The 15,859-nt window shown below is 48.0% G+C and overlaps 1 protein-coding gene across 1 annotated transcript; it reads left to right on the forward strand.

Annotated features, from left to right (window-relative positions):
- The first annotated feature begins 877 nt into the window (after positions 1–877).
- GPR139 (G protein-coupled receptor 139) lies at positions 878–15,571 on the forward strand. Its single transcript, XM_076351263.1, has 2 exons — positions 878–998; positions 13,967–15,571. The coding sequence occupies exons 1-2, from the start codon at positions 878–880 to the stop codon at positions 14,899–14,901; spliced, it is 1,056 nt and encodes a 351-aa protein (XP_076207378.1). The 3' UTR covers positions 14,902–15,571.
- The last annotated feature ends 288 nt before the right edge of the window (positions 15,572–15,859 follow it).

The raw sequence follows: 15,859 nt of genomic DNA on the forward strand, positions 1-15,859 counted from the left end.
TCCCTTCTGCTTTGCCTCGTGGGAATTACACGCACACCTGTCATTCGTGGGGGGGAGCACGGTGTATTTCACTGCTGGCCACCCCGGTCTCTCGCCCCGCAGCGCTGTGGGGAGAAGACTGACAGTGTAATTAACCGGGTTTGCGTTTCAGTTTTGCAGATGTAACCCCTCATTTCTGGATTTACTTTCTTCCCGGCCTGTTTCAAAGCGTAAGCCAGGGCTGACGGGCAGGTACACCGCTAATAAACCCTGCCGGTGCTCTTTTGTTACCCTATCGACTTGGGTGCCAACTTGGAGAAAAATTCCCTTTTCCTGCCCCTCGCTGTAGACAGAGCCCCCTGCCCGCCGGGAGGGCGGGGCTTCACGCGTGGGACTCGCCCTCACCGCCACCCGGCCCAGCTCGGCGGCCGGGGCGTCGGCGGGGGGGTAGGAGTCGGGCACCGCCGTGCTGCCCCGGGGCCGGGCTGGGGGCAGGGAAGAGGGGCCTGAGGGCCGCCGAGGAGCCGCCCCGAGGCAGGGTCTCCTCAGGCCCTTCTCCGCCGGGCTTCCCCTCCTCCTCGCGGTCCCAGACCCGCCTCCGCCGACCAGGGGGGTCCCAGGGCAGGCACCATCGCGCGGACGGCGGCGGAGGGGCGGCGGGTGCCGCCAGCCGGGGCGGCCCGAGGCGGGGGCTGCCCCGCCCCACCGGCGGGAGCCGGGCTGGTCCCGCCCCGCCCGGCCCCGCACCGCCGGGGGCCGCGCCATGTGCCGCTGCTCGCCGCGGGGGCCGCGCCGCGCTCGCCGCCGCCGCTGAGCGTGCGAGGGGCGGGCGGCGCGGCCGGGGCGGCCCGTGCGGCGGAGCGAGCGCCAGCAGCGCGGCCGCGGGGAGAGCGGGTCCATGGAGCACAACCACCTCCACCTCCACAACGGCTCCCTCCTGGCGCACCACCGCTATGGCTGCGGCTTGGGATACGCACCTGTCGTCTACTACAGCCTGCTGCTCTGCCTCGGGCTGCCGGGTGAGTGCCGCGCCCCGGCCGGCGGGGAGCCGGCGGGGACGGGGCGCCGCGCCCGGGCTGCCCCGGGAGCTGCCGCGGCGGGGCGAGGCTGCGGGGTTCCCGCAGAGCTGCCGGCAGCGCCCGCCGGAGCGTCTCCTGCCCGGCTGCCTGCGGTGCGGGGTGAGCGCGCTGCGGCAGGCACCGGGAATGTGTTCTTTCGCTTGCTTGGTGGGGATGAGCACGGGCGTTTCTTGGACAGCATCTTCACTGCCTGACACGTTGCTGTCCCTGCGTTTCCTCTCTCGCCGGGGTTTGTCCCTGCTTGCCCTCGCACTGCTGCGGTCGCTTTCCCACCCGGACTCGGGCGCTCCGACTTTGAACTTGACATGCAAAGTCTCAGCCCGTCGTGAAGTTTCTGCCATAATCAATTTGGCCATTTGAAGACAAAGCGATGCTGAGGACGGGAGGGCATCGGGTCTGTCCCGTATCGATCGCATGCTGGGCTGGCAATAATCCGAAGCGTAGCTGTTGAGTTTTTCTGGTGCGAATCTCTGCCTGGCTCCCTGGGGCAGGGTTGGCTCTAGGAGCAACGTGCCGCTGGTAAGGAACTTGGCTGGGGAAGGAGCATGCTATCACAAGGTTAGCAGACAGTTGTACTCAGGAGCCTGTCCCCGCAGCTGATGGAGCAGGATAGTATCTAGAAAGCCCAGTCTTAGGGTCAGCGTCCTGCAAAGGCAATGGCAATGCTGACACCGAGATCCCTGAGTGCAGGTACAGGGCTCGGAAGAAAGTCCCAGCTCACAGGCACCAGCCTCCAGACTGTATAACCCTCAGTGAAAATTCCTACTTAAAAAAGGGGATGAAGACAATATAGAGATGCTGGGGATGAGAAAAGCAAGGGAGACCCCATGGGGAAGGAAAGGATGTTTCAGGCTTGGGTGTGAACACCTGTGAGGCACCATTGCCAGCACGCCGGTAGCCACAGCTCAAAACGCACAGATGCCACATGAGCATCACATCGGCATTACTGTCTCAGCCAAGACAGAGGACTGAGCAGGTTTCTCCTCCCAGAGGGGACTGTCTGAGCCTGTCAGCGAGACGCCTTGGCACGCAGGACCGCAGGGAGCTGCTCGTGCAGCACCATGTCTGCAGTTACAGACTGGGCTTCAGCAGGCAGAGCTGCCATCCCAGCACAGCCTGGGTGGGCAAACAGCACTGCTTGCTCCCTGGCTTAACACCTCCAGCCTCAGAGCAACTTACAGCAACCCCAAGGACAGGCAGAACAAGTCAGGGAAAAGTTAGAGCAATCTGATGCACCAAGGTGAATCGGTATTTTAAGGGTGCAATACAAGAGTTTGGTTGTGTCTATGTACAGCTACACATTTAAAGTACCATGTAAAATGGCAAGCAGCAATGATAGTTAATAGTCTACAATTTCTAAATATTTTGTTCACCTTAATTCCTTCTTCAAACAATTAATTCATAGAAAAATTTTTAATCAGACATGAAGAGAAGCCTGCCTCTGAACAGCACACATGCAATTACCACTCTGCATATGAATTGATGTTCTTTGTGGTTTGGTTTTTTTTTTCCCCTCCCTAGCTTATAATTAAAATTTGAAGATCGGCTAATAGTTCAGACTAATAGTTCAGAGAACTGGAAAGTTAAGCCTTGTATTTACCCACAGAGGATGCAGGGCACAGGCAAGTGTCTCTGCTCCACAGCATTGCTGAGTCTCAGCCCTGACCTGAAGAGACCCAGCCAGCAGGGATGAGGAGGTAGTTTCCTCTTCATTAATCCCTTAGGGGGCTGCTTAGATCTCCACAGTAATGACAAGCTCTGATTTCAACACCTGTCCCCTAGGAACTGACGAAGACCCTCTCAAGATCAGGTGAAGAAGTTGTCATGAAGCAGTCCGTGGCTAAGCTTGACTTTGTATGTCTCTGAAACGGGGGAAAGTCTTACGTGCGCAGACAAGAAAAATCACTTAATGAGTGTTCTGCACATACTTGCACCAGCTCCCTAAGGATACTGCACTGTAATTACAGACCTAACGCTGTCATTCTAAGAACATGGTTAAAATTGGTGCATGATCCAAATTAGCAATGGTGACATTTCTCAAGGGATCAGACATCGGTTGATTAGAGCAATGGCACCAGTGATAGCGCTTAACAGAACTAGCCAAAGCATTTGGTAGTACAACACTGCTGAGTTCAGTGGACTTACATCAGGAATGTGTCAGCTTGTTCACGTTATCTGAGGATAACATTGGCACTAACACCTGAAAACACTGCACATGTACAGTATGCTGAGTGCATGAGAAATTTATGATTCTCACCCTGAGACTGCACAGAGATGAGAACAAGCTGGGTATGTTTAGGAGAAGACTCACATGACCAAGCTTCATTGAGGATGTGGTATGAGGCGAGAGCAGTGCTAAAGAGACCTTTTCATGTTTTAATTTGAAGCTGCTCTTCAGTTTTCTAACATTAGAAAGTTGTAAAGGTAGCACACTTATTACCTGTTAGAAAAAGAACCTGAAGTCCGTGGGATCTGAGTAATTAGCTTTGCATGGTGCCAAGAATTTAAGAGAAACATCATCTAGGATCTGTCCTCAAATACAGCACTAGTGCAGTGTTTTGCTGAAATGGAAACAGTTAACTCCTTGCCACAAATCTTGGAGAAAGACTGATGAGAGGGGAAGCCAGTTAACTGTTTCTGCCTTTCCCGCTCTAGCGTCTGAAGGAAATTTCACTAACTCAACAACTCTACTTTGAGGCCAAGCAATGCCAGGCCTGATCATGCACGCAGAGAAAGCATCCTTTCCCCTCCCTTGTATAACCCAGGCAGATACCGTTCTCAGCAGCGGCTCTTTCTCCCTCCCTGTTCAACCAGACAGCAGAAAGTCTGAAAAAGGCAGAGACGAGAGCAAAGCGAACTCCCTTCTCCGTCGGGTGTATAGCGTACTGCTGCTGAAAGGACAAAGTGGCAGCGCTTCCTAGACTGGGGCCTGGCCTGATCCATGCTTCCAGGGGTCTCCTCCTCCTGACAGTGCGGAGAGGCAGAGTACAATCTGGCTTTCTTACCTTGTGATCGCTGGTTCCACTTTGCTCCCCAGTCAGTCGCCTACCTAGGGAATGACTTGGCTTCAGGGGTCATCACATCCCAGTGACACAAAGTACAGGCACATACCCAGCACCCTTACAGCATCCTCAGGAGGTAACAGACTCACACCGATGCACCAGGGAAGTGCCACTGCAAACTTTGAGCGCCTAGTCTACAAATGTTTCTTCTGTTCATGCTTTAGGCTTCTGCTTAAAACCCATCATGCTGATGTAAACACAGATTCAGGACCTTGCAAACTTGGGAAAGCAGCCTGGACACACTTGGGTGCTCTCAGCTGGAGGGTACAAACAGGTAGCTTTCGTGTCAGACCTGCTGCTGAACAAGGTATCAGGGAGATGGGGACAACCCAGGTCATTCAAAGCCCAGCCATGAACAGAGTGCACTCAGCAGGCTCCATGTAGAGGGAGAGAAGCTGTAGTCCTGACCTAGAGGAACGTGTAAGCTCAGCAGGGATGCCTAGCCTTTTTAACACACTGTCAAGGGAGGGCTACACATTATGGACCTTCCCCTAACAGGTGACAGACCAGCTGTCCTCACACAGCAAGTCAGCTCCTTCCTAGGGTGTAGGATTGACATGCAGGTGTGTAACATTTGCACTGCGCCTGTGCAAACTGCAATACAGTCACAGACAAACAGAAATGATGGAGAATTGGTCCTCCTGGAGCCTTCTGCCCGTATGCATCTTGGAATAAGGAGGCTATTCAGGAGGCGTGCAAGCCAGAGTCATCGTCCTGGGAAGGCAGATATTACCGGTGGGCTGAGCATCCCTGATCTAAGAGATCACCACCATGCAACAGCCTAGTTGTGCTACCTTCACTCTCCGGCCGTGTACAGGGAACGAGACCTGAAGAGCGTTGTCATCTCTATGCTTACAGCCATGACCTGGTTAGTACCACGAGTAGGAAGGGGGACAGGTAGCAATGTTTGCTGATGACTCACATGGCATGTAATATCTAGTAAATACCAAAGCAGGCAGAAGGTAGGTGTACATACAGCACACAGCAGTGCAGAAATGTGTCTGACCCGTTTTGGATTCCTGCCATCTACTGCCTAGTATATTCTTCTGCAATCACAGCACAGGCTTCTGATTAAAGAGAGCATTTCCAGCACCTGAATAAATAGCCTCTCTCATAACAGCACACCTGAACAATAGAAGTGCTAGAGGAAGATCTGAAAATACGAGTGGGAGAATTGTTACATGCAGAGTTATGACCTTGAAAAAACAGCACTCTTCAGCTGTCACTCATTAGACAAGAGTTCACGCAATGAGTAAGAACTGAACCCTCCTGAGGCTTGATTCAACCCCCCTTTTATTCAAAGACCATACTTTCTCTGACTTAAAATCTGAATTGGATGTAAAGCCAGTACATTGCATCCTGTTTAAAGAAGGACAAATAAATTGGCAGAACTTTAGCTCAGCTATCAGAGCAACCGAAGGGCACTGCAGCACATTACAGTAGCACTACTGGACAGAGAGGAACAAAACTGCTGCTTACATGCTTAAAATGAGTCACTTCCTATTGTAAAATGAATGCTTTTTCTTTAGGGAAAGAATAATCATCATGAAAAAGAATAGATTCATTACAGTGTTCCCGCACAGAAACGGTGACAGCAAGGCGTGCAGATGGGAGCGATTTAGTTCGGTCAGTAAGTCTGGAGACTGTGGTCACTAAAGCCTCGCAGCCTGAAAGGCAGCATGTGGCTGAATCCATGCTAATGCAGGAGAGGACTTGATTGCACATCTCTGAATGCCACTACAGAGTACAACTGCTAACTTCTGCGACATCAGTAGGAAACAAAACTGTCAGGGCTGTAATGGTAACGAGGTGCAATATTTGGGTGGCTCAGTAGACTATGAAGTGCACAACCTTGCATGGCAGGCTGCTGAAACGGATTGGGAAGGAAAAACTCCAAAGGAGATTTTTCCTTGAAATGACAGTGACACAAAAGAGAGAGCACAGCCAGTTTTCACGGTAGGTGGGTAATGCAGAGCCCCCAGTTGTTAAGAAGTCAAGCCATTCAGAAGCACTAGGCAGTCTAATATCCCGCTGTTCTTCATCCATCCCCTTAGTTCTCTCCTCCTCCTCCTCTTTCTGCTCCCCTCCGTAAAATGGGGGTGAATCAGCAGAAACAAGCCAGCAGGAGAAGGCCTTCATCCACATACGTCAAAACAATTTGCTGTAGGCAAACAAACAACACGGAGATGTCCTGACCCAGTGCACTCTCTGCTTTCACGTGCCAAGTGCAAAGCAATCTCTGGCCGCAAAAGCTTTCACCTTCTGTTTCAGGTGGTCTTTCTGAGCCTTTAATCTCTTTTACCATTAATTTTGAGACACCAGAAAAGGAAACAAAGCCAAAAATAAACCCCTGAGCACAGGAGACCCTGCACACAATTCCATTTTCATTCTGCAGAATAAAGATATACGTATGTAAGGATCCTAAACCCCAATGCCTGGCATGCTGTTGGTGCTGTTCTGGGAGTGACTTGATGGGAGAAGATGGTGTTGGGTTGCCCCCCAGGACACCAGCGTGGTTGTGCAGAGGGAATGAAGTAGAGGCAACCAAGTAGGACCAGAATTAGCAGTACAGAAGATGACCACGAGGAGTTTTATCCCTTTATCCATGGAAGAGGAGAGAAGCGTGCCTACTGAAACACTAAACACATTTTTTTTTTTTTACTGAAATTGTTCTCTTCTACCACCTGAAACAGAGTCCCTGGAATGTACAGTCATTTAACTTCTCCATCTTTTCAATCATATGGTGCATTGACTGCGCGGATAGGTGCACTAGAGATTGTTTTTGGTTTCAAGACAAATTACCTGTCAGTCAGTTACATCAGACTAGGATATTTCACAAACATTTGTTCATTCCAGGTGTGTTTTCTTCAATGTCCAGACTAGCACACCAAAGAGTGATATATCTAATGTGGATGCAGTATATTCTCCAGGGGGGAAATAAAGCCAAACTGCGATGGTTTTGCATAGTCCGTAATTTCCTGCATATTGTATAAAATTGGCATAGTCTCTGAGAAAGCTTGGCCATGGGGTTTGCAAGCATGAGGCTCCTATTGCATTAGCTAATGCTTTAGGAAGGCATAAAGACTTTGTGTTTGGTTTTTTTTGTAAAACCACAATCAAAGGTAAAATCCTCTTAATTATTCATGTTCAGTAAAGAATTCATGCCAGTGCCCTTATGAAGTCACGTCCTCCCTCCATCCTAGTCATCCCATCAAATACCTTTGGCACCTGCCTCAGTGCTTTGGCATTTGATATCAAAAGGGTAGAATGGTTTTGTCATCCTCAAGCTCAAGTTACTCAGCTTGAGACCTCTTAAACTTCACTGACAGCCTGCATTTAGAAGCCACAGACACCTGCCAAATGAGACACCTGAATTGCCTTGAAAAACCTCTGTCTGTCCAGATACGTTGCATGAATAACCAAATTCCTTTTATGATTTCTGCATTATTTTGCAGATTGCTTTTTCTCCTTCCAGCGCCAATTTTCCATTAGAAAGCTTTACTGCTCTGGTAGCAAGATGCAAGGCTAGGTGTTGAGATGTGAGTTTTAGGCATTTTTACCCTTGTGTGGATGCCTCTAAGAAAGACTTCGGGGGGAAAAATGTCCAAGAGTCATTAGAGGCTTTCTGCACTGCTCAGGAAAGGTGGACGAGGAGGGTGAAGACAGCAAGAGAAGAACCAGATCCCTATCGCATTTACACACGTGTCACCGGTGAGTGCATACCGGGCGTCCCCGCATCTTAGCCTAGCGTTCCTTCTGAGCCATTCTCATATTGCAGACATAGCCCTAGGGAACTAGGGAAAAAAGCCTACTCCAGCAGTCTAGGAAAGTCAAAAGCAATGCAATGTAATTGCACGTCTGCCAGACAAGTTACTGCACTTAAGCCTGAGTGGTTGGCAAGACTCAGTGAATACTGGCCATTGGCATCTCCACGCCATTACCGTGTCTGTGCCCTCCAATGGCAAGGAAGTGCTTTTGGCTGGATTAAAATCCTTCTCTGGCCTCTATGACCCACTGACGGCTAGTGCCAGCCGCAGGGCAGAGTACCCCATTCATGGCATCCTTCCCCAGAGCTGCCTCAGCTAGTAAAAATGCAGTCAGGGTAAAAAACAGCCCTGGAGGTCAGATTTCACCATCAGAATCTGGCCTCTGACACCAACTCATTAATTCACCTGTGACTTGCAAGCACAAGGCCATGCCGCGTTTTCTCTGGCAGTCACTAACCCGGTCTCCCGCATATGGAGGGGAGTTTGGGTTGTCCTGGGCAGGAGCTTGATCATCCTCTGCCTCCAGGTTCACTTTCGCCCTCAGAGCTAGCGTGGTCTGTCCCTGCACATGGGATTTCTACGCACAAACCACACAAGAGTCTTCCTACAAGGTGTGAAACCTCCTCCAGTGGCAGTCCTGCATCTGTGCCTGCCGTAGCTTTTGTGAGACTCATTTTTTGGCTTAGATCCCTCTCCATCCCCTGGAAGATGATGCAGGCACTGGCAGAAGGGGCTGACAGTTCTTCCCCCCGAGGGTGAGTGGGTACGTGCCGTTTGGCAGTGCTCAGACAATTGAACAATAAATAAATGAATTTATTTTAAAAATCAATCCTCACAGGAACTCTTGGGGAAGGAAGAACTTGTATTGCACTAACTATATTCTATAAATATAATTTTACGCTTCACAACGGTTTAAGGAAGGATCTCAGGATACGATAATAAAAGAGAAGAACAAATTACATTAGCCATGAGCAGGCACTGTTCACAGAGGTTGTTCCCATCTGCTGTAGTGTTGAGTTCGACCCGTACCGGCTGTAAGAGGAAAACATGGAACTGCCTATCTTCTTTTAAGGGCAAATCCAGGGGTCATTTTAAAAGACCACATAACCAGCTATAGGCAACATCAGTCATAAACACGTTTACTTTGCCACAGCTTTTTTTTTTTTTTTTTTAAATAATTCCTGTTAGGTAGCCTCCATCAGAAATCACCCATTGTCACCATCTTCTCCAGAGAGCTCCCACACGAAGTAAGGGCTGAATGCCATCCTCATCTCCGATCTGGTAACTGTTGGCAAAAACCTGTTAGTAATTGCGGTCAGATCTGGCTGCTGGACGTGGTACCTGTTTACATTTTAATATTGCCTCCTAGCTTAGAGGAAATCATCTATTCCCATTAAGCCAAAACACCACTTTTTTTCACCATATATTTTTAGCATATTGTACTTACAGTCTCAGAGTTGCCAAATCTAAGAAGGAGGTGTTACTTACATTTTTTTTTTTTAAGGCAATTTAAAATTTCCCATTTGTAAACCGTCTCTCTCTGTGCCCGTCAGGTTACTAATGCAAGGCCTGCAGAGTAGTTTCATACATTGCACAATAATTTGTAGGGATCCTAGCAACAACTGTGTTCGGTAAAAGGTGTCTATTATATTCAGTGACCTAATGTTTATCACGCTCAGTAAGCGACACTCATGGCTACTTCATTTAGGTAGTTTATGATGCTGAACTACTGAACGACACAGCGGGCCTTATTCCCAACACCGCAGCGCTACCACTTGTGTTGTAAAGGCTATTTCACTGCACAGGCTGCTGTGTACATGCAAAATGCTCTCAAACAAACAAAACAAAAAAACCCCCCAACAAAACCAAAGCCCAGAAACATACCTGTTTCTTCTTCAGACAGATACAATTGCTCCTGCTTAATCTCACACACGGTGATAACAGCCAGTGGAAGGAGCTCTGTGAATCCCCCGCAAAGATGGTGGTTAGACACTATTTGAGCTATGACTATAATCGACAAAACAAAAAGCTGGGGAAAAAACTGTGCCTTTAGGTCACAGGCAGTGCTTTGAGGAGGCACAGAAGACTGCACAGGCTCTGCAGGCAAGGCAGCATGGCTTTGGTACGGGAAGCAAACCCAAATCCACATGAGAACCAAGGTTACTCCTAAAGGATGATCCCTCTCAGATACGTAGGACCTCCAATGGCATGAATTTCAGTGCTACAGTTTGTACTCAGAAGCTGATAAAGTCAGAGGAGATGTCAATAAGTGTCCCATGATGAAGCCTGTCTGAGTTAGAAGGTTGCCGTATGTTTGAGCAGCGTGGACCAATGGTGTTTGGGTGTCAGAGACCTTCAGATGCTGTGTCTCAAAGGCATCCTCATGACTGAAGGGAAAGAATTGAGACTGCCATTTCTTACAGTTGCTTCTCATCATCTGCTAGTAGCATCTCAAGGCTTCAGCCAGCTAGTCTCTAATCAAGCCCCGGTTCTCAACCAGATATTTATAAATTCAGAATACTGCACTGCAGCAAGCGACACTGGCATAAATTCCCATCTGTCATCCCCTAATCAACTCCCAGCACAGTAATCAATCTCTTTCAAGTTCAGATGATCTTAACTACTTAGTATCTAAAAAAAACACTGCAAGAAATGGACAGTATACCATCCAGGACAATTTAGGGGCACTGACCTATCCAGCAGCTGTAGCTCCATGTACGTTACAGTAGAAACATTTTTATATCTCCATCATCATGTCTGCCATAGTCCTCATCACTGACTACAATATTAGTGCAAGAATTAGGATAAACGAGGTTAAAATGTGGTTGCAAATGCTCTTCCATCACCTTTCACACACAGTAGGTTAATTTTTGCCCACAGGAGAGCTTGTGGGGCACTGAGTAGGCACCCAGGAGCCACTGAGATGCTGGCACAAGGGCACGGTTGTTCACACAGAGCAATGTTCCTACCCATTTCACTGAGCTTTTGGTACTGTTTGAGGACACACCAAGGACCAACTTAACACTGGCTAGGAAATGGGCGAAGGATGAGCTCATCTTCGCTTTCCTTATACAGCACGCAGCAGGAAAAATACTCCCAAACCCTGTGCTAAGACACTGTCATACTGGCAACTTTCTGCTGCACCCCAGTATATATCTGTTTTCACAAATAAATGATATTACTATATTTCATATCATCCAGCCAGAAAAAGCCCTAATGTGATCCCAGGGAAAGTATTTCCAATACAAGATACTGTAACCCTTGCAGAAAAATTGGATAGAGCTTGCATGTACTTTGTCAGATCAATTTTCTAATCCGGCTCACCAAGCAAAGTGCGCTGGCGTTAGACAAATAACTTGCATTTCAGTACATGCTGTTACCGCCGTTGCTGGGAACCCTGAGAAAGGTGGGGGAGAGGGTACAGAGGAAAGCACTGCTCGTAAATCTGCTCCTGTAGGAAAATGGGAGTGGGGTTAGAACCAAACAGCAGGACCCCCACAATGGGCAGAAGGGGTGGGGAGCAGGGCTGCTGTGCCCGGACATGGCATGGCTTCAGCATCCCTGCAGGAGCTCCTCTGACAGGCCAGTTACCAGCAGGGACCAACGTCCTCAAGCATCCCCCCTTGCTGCATGCTGGCTCCAGCTGCTGGAGTGAGTCAAATTCAGAGGATTTAAAGAGAAGATGAACCCCATGGGTCACACATCCAATATCTGCAAAGCCGAGCCACTCGGCCTGGCTGGCCAAAACCAACAGTGTGGCTGCACAGTCATGATAAACACTCCAGCTCGAGGATTTCCTTGACAGTACATCACTCACTGTACCTCTAAGGCTCATCAGCAGGCACCACGGAGGCATTTCATAAGCAAGTAAGTGAAAAATGACACAGCAGTTCTGACTATATCATCCCCCATCCCCCACATCTGCTCTGAGCTGAAATCAATGCAGTTGCACCCATGTTAACAGAGGGCAGAACTGGGAAAATTCCCCTGAAGGTGATTTGAGACAATACTGTTGAAAAGATCATACTTTTTTTTATTTAAGGAAGGAGTCGGTTGATTGTCATGTTCGGTTTAGTTTTGTTCCAAGGTACAAAATTAATATATTAAGTTAATACAAAAATAGGTGACACTTATGAGGGCTATTACTCAAGATCATTCACTCTGCTGCAGTTCATTTCCCTAGCGGCAGAAATCTGCTCCCAGACAGCAGGCTTTTAAGGCATTTATGAAGGAGGAAGTCTTCTCCAGCGCCAAGTAAAACAGTTAAAAAAAATGAGCATTTTCAGTTATAGGACATATGTCCTAGGTCATCGTTACCTTAATGTCAGCAACTTCCTTCCTCTCTGATTTAAAGGAATCCTTACAATTATTGTTGATTTGTTTTGGGAAATCCATCAAAGCTGGCAGAAATGTTTGAAGCACTGAATGCACAGAAGAGGTGATTTATAGAACACTTATGCAAATGTCAAATACAAACATTTGCCAATCTCTTATACAGTAAACCAGATCTCGGATTTTTAAGTACTACTTCAGGTATTCTAGCCAAGTGATATAAACTTCTGATGGGAACAATCTTGCCTGTCTCATTCCAGCCATACCGCTAGTAGAAATAATAGGATTTTTTTTTTTTTCCAATTCAAGACTACACAGTAAGTTCTAGTAAACACGAGCAAGTAGTTAAATTTTGGCTATGCCTTAGTGCTCCAGGAAAGCTCTCAAGGACTGCAAGGGCTGTTTGTATCCATGGTGGGGAGCTCTGCCTGGCCAGGGGCTGTAGGACTGAGCCCTTAAGAGCATCTGTTATAGCACTGGTTCAAGCAGCTACTAAAGTGTATTCTTTAAATTGAATCACAGCTTTAAAAGACTGAAGCAAACCAGACAGTGAAACAGCAGAGATGACACTTAAGCACTTCACCACAGTATTATTTAAGTGTCATGCAATACATCTAGGCGTGGTTTAGGTGATGGGTCTGTATTGTGGCCAAAGAGTTGCAAGCAGATGCTTTTTCAGGAAACTCGGGCATGTTTATACTTGGGCTGAATCAGAACATCCATGTCTGATGTGACCAGCAGGGTTTCCTTAAAGGCTCAACTGTATCACTCCAGAGGAAAAATGCCTCATAGTTGGAGAAGGACTTCTAAAGAGCAGCTCTGGATAAGCGAGCAGGTCTTTGTGGAGCAGGTCATTTCAGTGGTGGGAAGAGAGGCACTTCCCCAGAGCCTATCTGTAGGTGATCAAGTCAGACAGGCAGGACTGAATTACAGGAGACTCATCCCGGGCAGAGCTGAAAACTTCAAGTGCTGTGAAGCACCTCCAGCTCTCAGGAAGAGCTGAGGACACGTGTTTCCCTGGAAGTCCTTCTCTCAATTGGGATCCCACTCAGGCCAGAGAAAATTACCTAATCCAGGAGGCTTTGATTTCAGCTCTTTTTAGCTGGAGTTCAAAACTAAAAACAGGGAGGCACCACAAGCTGGGACACGGAACAAAACGTCTCTCTCCAATGCCCACCTTGCCCTTCTCATTTGTCACTTGTAAAAAAAAATGTGAAAAAAGCAAGGGGGGAAGTAAGAGTGCATGTGTGAGATACTAGTTTTTTCTACTGCTGCTCCCTCCTGCTACCCCTGCCTCCCCGCACGTGGGCAGGGGTCCCAACAACCCCGGCCAGGATGCTCCTGCTGTGCCTGCAGTGGCAGCAGAGCCAACCAGAGAGCAACAATGACAGAGCCAAGGCCATAACTCTACCTCTACACCTGCTCCAAGGAGTCAGCAAAGGGCTGCTGGACACCACCTAACCCTGTATCTGGAGTGAAGGTCCGGACTCTCTCCCTGTCCCTCATCCCGGTCCACCAGGACACTGAGTGACAGCATATCCCACAGTTGGGAGCAGGGCCACACGTTCCTCTCGTTGCAACAGCTTCTCTCTGAGGGACCCAACTGTAGCGTTTTCCTTTTGGTTTCTTGGTCTTTAATAAAGGCGGTCATGTTGCTAAGTGCTTGAACAGAGCTACTGCTCTAAGCAAGTGCTCAGAAAAGCTAGTGTTACATCTTAATAGCCTGACTGTGTTTCTGTCTCCACAGCAAACATCTTGACAGTCATCATCCTTTCTCAGCTCGTGGCTCGCAGGCAGAAGTCCTCCTATAACTATCTTCTAGCTCTAGCTGCCGCTGACATCCTGGTTCTCTTCTTCATCGTCTTTGTTGACTTCCTCATGGAAGACTTCATCTTAAATAAACAGATGCCTCAGGTACTGGACAAAATAATTGAGGTCTTGGAATTTTCTTCCATCCACACCTCCATTTGGATTACGGTTCCACTAACGATCGATAGGTATATAGCTGTGTGCCATCCGCTGAAGTATCACACAGTCTCCTACCCTGCTCGTACTCGAAAAGTCATTGTAAGTGTCTATATCACCTGCTTTTTGACCAGCATCCCCTACTACTGGTGGCCCAACATTTGGATTGAAGACTACATAAGCACATCAATGCATCACGTCCTCATCTGGATCCACTGCTTTACTGTTTACTTAGTGCCCTGCTCCATCTTCTTCATCCTGAATTCCATCATTGTGTACAAGCTGCGACGGAAGAGCAATTTCCGACTGCGAGGGTACTCCACAGGGAAAACAACAGCCATTTTGTTTACTATAACTTCTATTTTTGCCATACTTTGGGCACCAAGAATAATCATGATACTGTATCACCTCTACGTATCACCCATAAACAACAGCTGGGTGGTACATATTGTGTCGGACATTGCCAATATGCTAGCACTACTGAACACTGCAATTAATTTCTTCCTTTACTGTTTTATTAGCAAAAGATTTCGCACAATGGCAGCTGCCACGCTGAAAGCCTTCTTTAAGTGTCAGAAGCAACCTGTGCAATTCTATACAAACCATAACTTTTCCATAACAAGCAGCCCTTGGATTTCCCCGGCCAACTCTCACTGCATCAAAATGCTAGTTTACCAGTACGATAAGAATGGAAAGCCTATAAAAATATCACCGTGAAAAGGGCAATAGTTGGAGTTTCTGGGTGCAAGTTCTTTTCAAGTGGTTACATCTTCAAGATGTAATTTGCTGAAATTGCTGTTTTGAAGAGTGGTCATTTGATTTCATTTCCTTGGGAGACCGAGGGCAAATCAGACTGTTAGGAGGGAAACAGGAGCACTCGATTTTAGGAGCAAAAGTGAGAAGGCAAATGCCTCCATCTCTTACATAGCATTTTGAATATGCTTCAGAGTTCAAGTCTTAGTGTTCACACTCAAAACGTTTTGCATCCCAGCACCAGTGCACTCCAAAGTCATTGGAGGGGGTAAGCCACAACAGTGTTTAATTACAACCTTTTAAAACACAACAAAACCTTACTTGACCATGCAGTTCACTATCGACAGAGCAAACGGATGCTTTTATGTACTGTGGAAGGTGCCATTTCTGGTGTGTGCACTTGCCAAAAATGACATGTTGTTTCTGACATGAAACACCACCCTAGTCTTGCTGTCAAGACCTTGTTGCAGGCGGCAGCCCATGAGACACGAACTGTGGCAAGCCCTTTTTGGCTCATTTGAACAAGCCTCGAGGACCGATGTTGCAGCCTCGGCATGGAAAGCAATCCTGCAAGCTGCCAGTAGTCATACGTTAAGTTGTTATTTAAGAATGCGACCGAGACAGGGGAGCTGGAGGGAGGGAGGGAGGGAGGTTTCTAGAGCCAAGAACAAAAGCAGCATCTTTTCCCAGCTATTTCAGTTATGGTGTCTAAAGACTTTCAAGTGCGAGGCCAAGTCCTGCCTGATGCAGAGCTCCCACCAAAGCTGCTCCTGCGAGGTCTGGAGTGATTACAGCCTTCAGATTCCTTCTTAATTGTTAAAGATTCTCAGTTATCCCCTGTGTTCAGGCCTTTAAGGATTAACATATAAAACCTCAACCTAAGATTTTCTCCTGACAGATTATGCCATCCTATTGCAGATTT

Source organism: Aptenodytes patagonicus, chromosome 13 (genome assembly GCF_965638725.1).
Source record: "Aptenodytes patagonicus chromosome 13, bAptPat1.pri.cur, whole genome shotgun sequence".
NCBI classification, from domain to species: domain Eukaryota; kingdom Metazoa; phylum Chordata; class Aves; order Sphenisciformes; family Spheniscidae; genus Aptenodytes; species Aptenodytes patagonicus.